Genomic DNA, 10,816 nt, shown 5'->3' on the forward strand with positions numbered 1-10,816 from the left:
CTTTGTTATTTCAAAATCATTTACAAGTATTACTAAAAATCGCATTTCAAAAAATGCAGAACACCAACACCTTGACCTGACAGAATTAAAGCAGAATTAAATATTTGATTTACAAAGTTTGTTTGATAGACTTCTCTTTAGAAGGAAAATATATATATAAAATTACTATCAATATTAATATTAAAACTTATGATGATTGATTTGAGAAATTTAAAAATGAAGACAGACAGAAGTTAAACTTTTCTTTAAAATGTATATGAATTAGAGAAGATTTATTGAGAGTATTCAAACCTTTGACCAATGAAAGACCAGACAATAAGTAATGAAAATACACAAGGCCTAATTCTGACCCACTCAAATTACAGATTTATGGAGCCTTGAATATTACAACTAAATTAACATTTGGAGCCAGATAAAATTACCTTAAGGGCTGGATATGACCTACCAGTTAGACAACACTGATATAGGTAACCAAAATTTATTTTTACAGGTTTGAATATGTTTCTCATATGTAACACTTTACAGAAGTGACACTAGAGACCTAAATATAAAAAGTATATAAATATAAATTATGAAAGCATAAAGACAGCTTTCTTAGTATAAAAAATTAATTTTTTAACAGGATTTTTAAACTTTGGAATAGCTTTCCTAGGAATGCATTATTGCTAGAAAACTTGAATTGATATTTTTCTTACTAAGAACATGGATGAATTATAGGATCTTTTATTTTCTCATTTTATTACTCTAGAATCTTATAAAATACTTTCTTCTGGTGCATCAATAAATTAAAGCACTCAACCTTAACTTATATACAAGTTAACATACTATCAAACAAGAGGCCTAGGGACATTCATTACTAACTAATTAATTTCATGTTTTTATTCTAAAAGGCAAAAGGTGATCTCAATCAATGACAAACAGTTAGGAATGGTCAAAATGGTTGGTTGCAAGTTTAGAAAGGAATACAAGTCCTTTTTTTTTAATTCCAGGAACAAAGTAAGATGTTATTCAAACATTATTGTTCTTCGTATTACGTGATTTTAGTAGATTCGTCAGAAATATTAATTGTGTAAAGAAAATGGAAAACATTTAAAAACAAATATTTCTTTGGAACAGTGAACCAGGTTTGCTCTTTTGTAGGCCAAATACTAGGAACAATATAACAATTAACTATTATTATATGTGCAAATTATTCATTGTAGTCTTCACAATACTAACCAAATTTTTAGATAAATTAGTTATTGTTTCTGTTTGAAAAAAATGTACTGTCTATGACCACAAAATAAAAGAATATATATATATATTCTATCTATGACTACAAGAAAAAAAAATATATATATATGTGTGCTCTCAAAATTACATATAATGAACAAAGCAATCTATAAAAAACAAAGAAACTTAATAAATCGAATAAAATTTTATACTAACTAAATTCAATATTATCAACCTAGTTTGATACTAAAATACTTAACTGAAAAGGAACCTCAACTGATAATTTTAATATACTAAATTCTTACATTAACTAACATACTTATTGTGTCATAATCTAACAAGTGGACACTTTAGTATTTGTCACATACAAAAAAAACAAATAACAAAAATACTAAAATGTTGTCTTGCTAATTCACAATCACATTTTTGGTGTTCAAAGTTTTATGATATTAGTGCTAAAAAGAATAATCAAAGTAAATGTGTAAAATCAAGTACAATAACCTATGAATCATTAAACGAAGCTGTATTACTACTTCAATAAAGTGAGTAATTATGCAATTTCAAACAAGTCTTTAATTTTTGTGTGATGTCTGATCAAGTTTATCTGATACAATGATTACAAGTTTGTATGCATTATAAATGAATTTCTACATATTATAATCTGTAAAAAGCATCTTTTCTTAAGTACAAGAGAACTATTCTGTGATCCAGACCATCCAAATTTAACAGAAATAAACACCTTTGTACTTTAATAAGAAGGAATTTTTTCAAAGGAAGAAGAACACAGTACACAAAACAAAAAATGCCTATAATATATTACTATTCATCATACCTTGTGATCATAAAAAACTTATCAAAATCTCTTAGCATTGCTGTTAAATTGTGCAATACTTTTGTATCATTTTTGTTTTCCAAAATACTATAGTATCACACAACTTGATTCCTCATTCAACTTGACCCTTGACTGACTCTTCCTTCAGAACAAGCTGAAAACTCACTAATTCTTCCATTGGATACTTCTAATTGTAAGCATGTGCGATGTCTGGGTGTAGTATGTGCACTTTTTTCTGAATGGGGAGAGCTACAGGAGTAAAGATCATCAGCATTTTGTGCTATCTCATCCGAAATTATTTCTGTTCTTCCTGCAATATCCTCTAAAATGTCCATACCTTCATGGAGACTTGTGTTTTCAACAGGGATATCTGTTTCAACTGAACTACTTTCTGCACTACTTGTGCAAGAAAACTTGTAGTTATCATGTGTGTAGAAAGTATGTGGTTGCACCAATTCCTTTGGATGCTGAGTTATTTCCAAAGAAACAGATTCAACATAATGGTCTTCAGATTTACTGTCTCCATCTTCAAAATTAAGGTCCTCTTGAGAAAAGAAAAGATTAATTTCTTGAAAACGAGAGTCACTTAACTGATGTAATTTTTCAGAGCAACTACTATGTATTGACTGTACTGCTTCTCCTGTAGAAGAGGTATCACTTGTACTTTCATCATCTTGACTTGATGTATCTGCTTCGTTATAGTCATCTTTTATGCAAAGTTCATTATCATCTTTTCTATATGAACCAGTTTCTGCCTCCTCCAATATTCTAGCATTCTTATCAAATTCTGGCTGTATAACTTCTATGATTGTTGACATACTTTCAATGCTCTGAGTTGGAGCATCAGATAACATATCTTCCTGATCAGAGAGACTTTTTGCAGGCATTTCTGTACTTTCTGTGCTGTGTTCAAGCTCAAATGAAAAAGTATCTTTCTCAGTCTTTGATGATTTATAAGCTTCATCTTTCAAGAAATCTTCAGTAGGATTCAATTGGTTCTTATAAAACTTTGCATCAAAAGTTCCAACTGGGGATGTAGAACTCTTAACATTTGCTGTGAGTACTTCAATTTCTGAAGCATTGTTTTTTAAGCTCTCTACAGATAAATCTGGTTCTTTCCAGGAGTTCCTATCTAGGTGATATGACATAAGATCACTATCAATTAAAACAGTCTTCTTGATATTTTCATGATAAGGTGTCTCATTTACTGTACTGATGTTTTCATTCTTGGTCTTTAAATGCACATCTATTTCCTCTCTGTTTGCCTCTATAGAGTCACTTGAGTTAGGTTTATTTTTCACGTTTTTCAGCATATGTCCAAATAGTTCCCCATCAACTGAATCATCTTGAGATGAAAAATTTCCTACAGCTGGAAGCTGGTTAATACACACAACATCAACAGACCTAGGAGAGTCATCACTATCATTACTGCTGGAAGAGCTTGATTTATGAGCATGTGTATAGAGCTTAGGACTCTCATACTGTATGTTAGCATGTTCTTTTTTAACTTTCAAGTGTGATTGTTGAGGTTCTTTAACTTTATGTTGTGTATTCTCTGCAGGTAAGTGTTGCCTGTGTTGTAAGTAAGGTATCTCAATATTATTATTATTTCTCCTGTTACTATCTTTTCCTCTATAAACATTTTCATCATTACCTGGGAATATATTCCCTATTTCATTCTCTCCATTATTTTGTGGTACTGCTGCTTTCCCTCCCACCTTGTTATCTGAACTATACTCAATATTACTTTTAACTTTATTTTCCTCTGAATTGAACACGTCATTATCTTTATACATGTGTTCCACACTCATGTCTTTATTCATAACATATTCATCTAAGTGATAGGAATCGTGTGATAGGTTATCATCAGCATCATGGCCAAAAGCATCAGGACTGTACAAGTCCACCTTGTCATACTCCAAGTCTGAGGACCTCAAACTTGAAGAGAAACCCATCTGCCTAAATGGCTTCTCCTCTTCTTTACTATGCAATGTTCCATTGATGGCCATTTGGTTAGGCTTCTGGGTTATTCTTGATAAACTTGGCCGAGAATCAGAAGTAGGTTTCGATTCTGATGCAGTGAAGACTGGACCGCTATCATCCAGAACCACAGAGCCATAGGATTGGTTGCTGGAAACAGAAAGGAGTGGCTGTTCAGAAACAGAACTCCCAACACTTCCATGAGATGTGCTTGGCGTCCGGAGGCTAGAGGATCTGCCAGAACATAAGCATATGAGATTAAAAGATCATGTCAGTAAATGTCAATGCACAAATGACAAAGTGAATAACTATTGGAATGAATAAATTTCAAAAAGATTATCATATTTCCTTCTTTTTGGTGGCCAACTCTTTAATATTTGCTCATAAAAACTGTACTAGCTTTCACAAGAAAAACACTAACAGGATTAAATAAGGTACTTCAAACTTAATTGAATAGAGTTGTTTAAACATTCGTTTAACAACAAGTAAAAGCTTGGAATGGTCTATTCTTTCACTGGGGTGTGTGTCTGTGAGTCAGATTAGTTTCAGAGAATTCCACTCCTCATCAGTGACCCCGGACACTACCACCAATGAAATATCGGACCAAACCAAGCCTTTACAGTAGTGAAGTATCGAAAATTGAAATGGTGTATTTAAGTGTTTTACACTCACAAAAAATAAACCTATTATTCTATAGGTATTTGAAGAACTTGTAGCATTCTGCCACAATTTAATTCTTCATGTTGTTAGCCGACACTGGGCAGCTAGTACATAATTGAATAAAGTTGTTTAAACATTTGTTCAACAACAAGTAAAAGCTTAGAATGGTCTATTCTTTCATTGGGGGTGTGAACCAGACTCTACAAAATTTCCCATTTATATTACTTACTAGGGAGAAAAGTGGTGCATATACAAAACTTTTTTTTTGGTTGTGGTATTTTGTATTTGAATGCACAAACTTCATAAAATGTAAATGTAGTGCTGTGTATTTAAAGTACTTGAATTAATTAAGTGACCTGCCTAGACTAATCATGCAAGATGATAGATACGATGAGTTCTGAAGGAATCTGATAGCTGCACAGGGTATTTCAACAACTGTGAGGTTAAACCTATGATACACATGATACCCACCAAACACCTCTAGTACAAAAGACACTTTGAGCCAAATGGTCTCATCAAAAATGACAAATCATCTGACATGTGCACTATGACCCTCCCTGTGTCCAATAAGGTTATGCACATTTTTCTCAAAATATTCTTTTAATCTATATTTTTGATGATCTGAGATTATTTTAGTAAAGTAAACAAGTACAATACACTTTCTTTAAAAAAAAATGGAATAAATACAAAATACAATATATAACAGCAAAAGATAACAAAGCAGAAGAAGTGGAACAAATTATGCTAAAGTGGGAAAATGGATTTTTATACATTAATAAGTTTTAATTAGGGCTGTGTAGCTGAAAATGCATATTTAACTATTTTCTTTATACTTTCTAATTTTACCTATCATTTGTTTATTATTTGTGTTACTTCATATTAAAAGATTTTCTGATACCTACTGTATTAAAATAATATTAGGAAATACATAATACATAAATTGCCAAAAGTTTATCATTTCAACTTCTACCCAATATCTACCAAAATGGATATTTCTTTGGAATGAACTATTAGTTCATTACACAACAAAAGTTACTGTCTGACCCTAACAATTTCAAGTAAAACAAAACTTTTAATTACAAAGTTAAAAAAATTAAAGGGAGAAACACAAAAATGGATTTCCTACCTCTGAAAAGGACGACGTTTAACAAAATTTTCCTGTACAAATTCAGTAATCTGTTTCTGGGTTCGGCCACTATACCTATGGATATATTACAAGCATTGAAATGTTTCACAATTTTAAATAAAATCCAGATTATCAGTGCCTACCAGACTTTAAAAAAAAATAGCCACTTATGTCATGAATCTTAAATAATATGGAAAAAATTTAATAAACCAATTAATTTGGGAAAACAGATGAATCATTTAGAAGAAATGTTCTATACCAAAGTAATATTCAAGGATCTACTTTTATGTTTGTTTTTGGGCTTTCCAATTAACAATCTGTTTATTTACAATACTTTTTGCAACTGAAAATAAACATATGAGGTATCTCTACTAAAATGTATTTTAAACTTAGTAATATGACTATCTTTTAAGCCTGCTTCATGTAACCATAAGAAAGTGAATTCTCTTGATAGCTTACTGTTCCAGAGACAAGGCAAAAAATATTTATTATATAAAGATGGATAGCTTTATGTGATTTAACTTAAATTATAATTCAAATCAGAAAATGACTTTTAATCTGTTATATTTTGTTAATTGAATATTTTAAGTTTATTTCATGTTGAAAATACTAGGTCAGGACTTAATAGTCACAAACAACTTCTCACGCCACCTCCAAACATCATACTGTATTACTAACCATATACATGATCACCGAGAGAGATATATATGTATGTATATGTATAAATGCTGCCAGTTAAGAACTAAAAGTAGCATAAAAAAGCTTAATGATCTCCCCAAAAATGTAGATTACTCTGTTTGTATAAGTGTGCACATATCCTCATTAGTTATTTATTATTTATCAGTAAATATAATTAACATATGATACAGAACTGAGTTAAGTGTATACCTAAAAGACGATCCTCTACTTAAGATACGGGATCTCTGCCGAGGTAACTTGCGGACTTCTGAGCAGCGAAAGAACCCATGATTTTCTACACCCTTCTTCCAGAAATTCTTGCAGCTGTTTCTTCCCTCAAAGAAAAACTCCACTGCATCTTTGTAGATTCCCTGCAAAATGATGAAACATAAAATAAAAAAACATATAAAAAACAACCATTCACATCAAATCTGAATAAAATCTCAAACAAAAATTTATCAAAGGGTAAAAACTTCCAAAAACCAAGGAAGCTTGCAATAAACAGCAGCATTCTGTCCAATTTTTATAACCATTAATGGAACATACTGATTTACTGTATTATGTTATGGCTTAAAGATCTTCAGCACTGTCACTTTATCACATAAGTTGGTAATCTTTAATCTTGTACATTATCTCATGAAATAAACTATACACAAAAGGTGTCATGTCACTTCAAATTAAAATGAATGATGTTCATAGTCATTACGTGATACATTTTGTTTGAAATGTAATAATAAGAACTATTTACTAGTTCATACACCTAAAATTATGAATGAAAGCTTGTGATTTATGCAATACACTGGATCATATAAATTCAAATATCTAGTCAGTGGGAGTTCTTTCAAGTTTTCTACAAACTATTATTTCTCATTGTAAATATACAAGCACATTATACTTCTATTAATATTTCTTTCCTAATTATTTTATGGAATATAGTACTAAGGAACATGAAATACACATTAGTTATGTTTCTGTCAGATTTTATCTTCCTTATCTCTATTTTTGTCTGATTTTATACTGCTCATCTCTGTTTTACCCTCTGATTGGTGTTGTATTGTAATGTTTGCTCAGGAGCTTAGTGTACAAAAGGTTTCATTTTATATTTTTACATATCTCAGTAACCTCTATTGAAAATTAAAGTGTTGGTAGCTGCTTTTAAAAAATAAAATAAAAAACAAAAATATTACGGATTCTTCTGGGTGTAATTTGATCATCAGTTTTCTTCTTTTAAAACTTAGTTTCCGTATTTTTGCCCAAGAGAAAGTGGTGATTTTTGTTGAACGTTGATACACTAGGATCCCCGCATGAGCAACAGCAAGGTTAAGAGGTACACCATCAAGGTCCTAAAAAAATTCACACGTAGATTCATTTCTATTATTAATCCTACAAACAAACACTTTTGTTCTAGTCTATTTTCACAAGTTTCATAGATGCACAGAGGCCTTTCCAGGATAATTATAAATTATAATAGACATACTTCTGAAGCTGTTTTCATGATCACATACACTGTAGGAGGACAAAAAAGTGAGCAAATCTTCCAGTACATGCAATACTATTTTTATTATGTATCTACAAAGAGGTTTTACAAGTCTCGAGTTTTCAGAAAAACTAACTTTAAGATCATCACATTCTTCCACTATAACAGCTAATCTGTGTAAAATAAGTTTTCATTTTCGTTTATGGATCAAAATATGCATTTATGGTCACTTTACAGTTCCCAATAAAATATTAGGGTTAAATTAGAAATACATAAAATGAAAATTTTGACTTAATTCTTTTAACTTTGATCAGTCTTTAGCATTATATAATAACTTGTTTATGAAAAGGCAAAATACTCAATTCAGTTTTCACATCAGTATTACTGTTAATAATACTAAATATTATTAGGTACCTTTCTATTAAAAGTCATTTCAATTTAAAATTAAAAGGTTGTGGGTTTTAACTGAAGAGTATATTGGGAGTTAAGAAATTATCAATATTAACTCCTTAGAAACACCTTTTCTAAATGCGTTTAACATAAACACTTTATAAACATTGCACATATGTTTCTTTTACAAATTTCTGCATTCTTAAAGTGATCTGACAATTACTTAAACAAATTTACTCCTGATTCAAGAATTACCAAAATTAAAAGTAAATACAGATACACATTTTTAATTTGTACTAAACTGATACCACCTTTGCAGGAGTCAGTCTGATTCCATAGTGTTCACAACGACGAGCAGTCTCCAGCAAGTTCATGTCAGCTTCACTTGGTGATTGTCCTCTGTTATTAAATTTCAACTATTATCAATCTGAGAGAAAATCACAAGATAAATACTACAGTAATAAGAAGAAGATGAAACTTTACCAAACATCTGCAGTAAAGTAGAAAGTATAGTCAAGCAAGAAGTTAGCTTGTGTAGCCAAAATATGAGTGAAAGATGTATAATTGATATTAACAAGTTCATATCTGGATGGACACATTATATTACATTTCAGTCAGACTTTACAAAGAGTTTAATTGCATAGATGAAAGACAAGGTACAGAATATAAATGGATACTGTTTAAGATCATAGAGATATGAGTGAATACATTACATTATACAACAGAGCACCAAATTCCTGACAAGGTATAAAAATAAATTCAAAATGTTTGTCATATTATGAGGAGATGGATTTATGATAAAATAGAAAAAAATTAGGAAAAAAATTTATGGTTAATTTTAAAGAGTTATATTAACATGGTGTATACAAAGTTATTTTTCCATGTAAAAAGGAAATCACACAGGTTTAAGCAACAGAAAAAGCTTAACATATTAGCATACACATGTTTCTTGTGGTTCTCCATGATCTTTCTTTCCAGTTCATCATTTTGATATGGTACAAACTTGAAGGAAGATAGATATGTGTGGTCAGGATATTCCTCTACATTGTAATCTCCACAATCAGCTACATATAAATGAGTCAATGAAATCAAACCAAAATTACAAGGAGAGAATAGTTCTCTAAGTCACAGGAAAAGACAAAGAAACTTGTAATATTTAACAACCATTTACAAATGTTCAACTTAAAACTGGATGTAATTAAAAAGATGAATAATATAACATAATAAACAAATTGTAAAAAATATTTTTTTTCTCCTCAACTCTGGCACTTTAGAAGCCTGCATTACATCTCATTTTAAAAGTAACATCATTAACTTTTCAATATATATAAAGTTATGTGAATATATAAATAGTAATATTCACTTGTTTCTGAAAATTACAACCTACAGACAAAAAATGAAACTTGCATTTATGATTTTTGAGATATATAAGAAACTTAACAGTCAAAAATAATTTTGATGTTTAAAGAATACAGTTATAAAGATATAATAGTATCATATTTTTAACTTCACATTACAAAAAAAAAAATGTGTTGGAAACTAAATCTGACTTTTTACTAGATGAAAATTCCATTGCTTAGTGCTATATTTTGAACCTAATATGTTCAGCATTGACCCTCTATATTATAGTTTTAACATGTGTATAACCAGTTAATACACTAAAACAAAATTACATACAATTTACACAATCTCTTATATTAAATTTCCCATACTCGAATAAAACAGTCAAACATAAATAAATTAAAAACTAAGTAGTATATGACAGGTAATGTGCTTACAAATGTCTACAATTTTAACTGAATTTGTTCAATAGATTTAACAGAACATAAATACAATAAATATTATCGTAACACTGTATTTATCTCGACAGAAATAACATTTAAAATTTTTTATCATGCTCATCAAAAATACAATGTACTTAGTCTGAGTCATCAGAGGTGTCATCTGCTGCATAATGCAGATGTACAGAAATGGATGTTGGCCTCTTGGGGGGTAATTTTACTTACGGGGAAATGTCTGAAAACCACATAACAGATGCCAAAAACTCTTGTATTAACCCTGCACTAATAGCAGTATGCATAAAATGAGTGAATTAAAATTGGCAGAATACTCTTTACTAGATACATGCTTAGAATGGAGTTTTGTACAAATATCATACAGTATGCCTTCAGAATCATGTTGACAAGCCTCAGAACACTGTGCATTAAGTAACTGTGTAATGATTGCAAGAAGAATGAAAGGTTGACAAGATGAATGTGTGTCATGAACCAACTGTACAAAAAACATCAAAATGTGTCATTGTATTACTGGCTATACAGGAAACACAACACACAATATTATGGGGAAAACTGTAATATTAGCTCAACCTAAAAGTGTAATAGGTAATAATATTTGTGAATCATTAGAAATAATAAAACACAAAAAAGACCATGTAGTATTAAATAGAGATGAAGGTTTGGCG

At 30.2% G+C, this 10,816-nt stretch overlaps 1 protein-coding gene across 1 annotated transcript in view; it reads right to left on the minus strand.

Annotated features, from left to right (window-relative positions):
• Positions 1-1,436: 1,436 nt before the first annotated feature.
• Positions 1,437-10,816, minus strand: part of LOC106464476 (band 4.1-like protein 4A) — a 22,991-nt gene continuing 13,611 nt past the window's right edge. Inside the window, exons 5-10 of the mRNA XM_013924619.2 lie at positions 9,296-9,419; positions 8,667-8,754; positions 7,676-7,831; positions 6,699-6,859; positions 5,811-5,885; positions 1,437-4,258 (exon numbers count right to left, since the gene is read on the minus strand). Coding sequence (XP_013780073.2) covers positions 2,161-4,258; positions 5,811-5,885; positions 6,699-6,859; positions 7,676-7,831; positions 8,667-8,754; positions 9,296-9,419 — 2,702 coding nt within the window. The 3' untranslated portion in view covers positions 1,437-2,160. The remainder of the gene's footprint in view (positions 4,259-5,810; positions 5,886-6,698; positions 6,860-7,675; positions 7,832-8,666; positions 8,755-9,295; positions 9,420-10,816) is intronic.

Source organism: Limulus polyphemus, unplaced genomic scaffold (assembly GCF_000517525.1).
Source record: "Limulus polyphemus unplaced genomic scaffold, Limulus_polyphemus-2.1.2 Scaffold1662, whole genome shotgun sequence".
In the NCBI taxonomy this organism is placed as follows: Eukaryota; Metazoa; Arthropoda; class Merostomata; order Xiphosura; family Limulidae; genus Limulus; species Limulus polyphemus.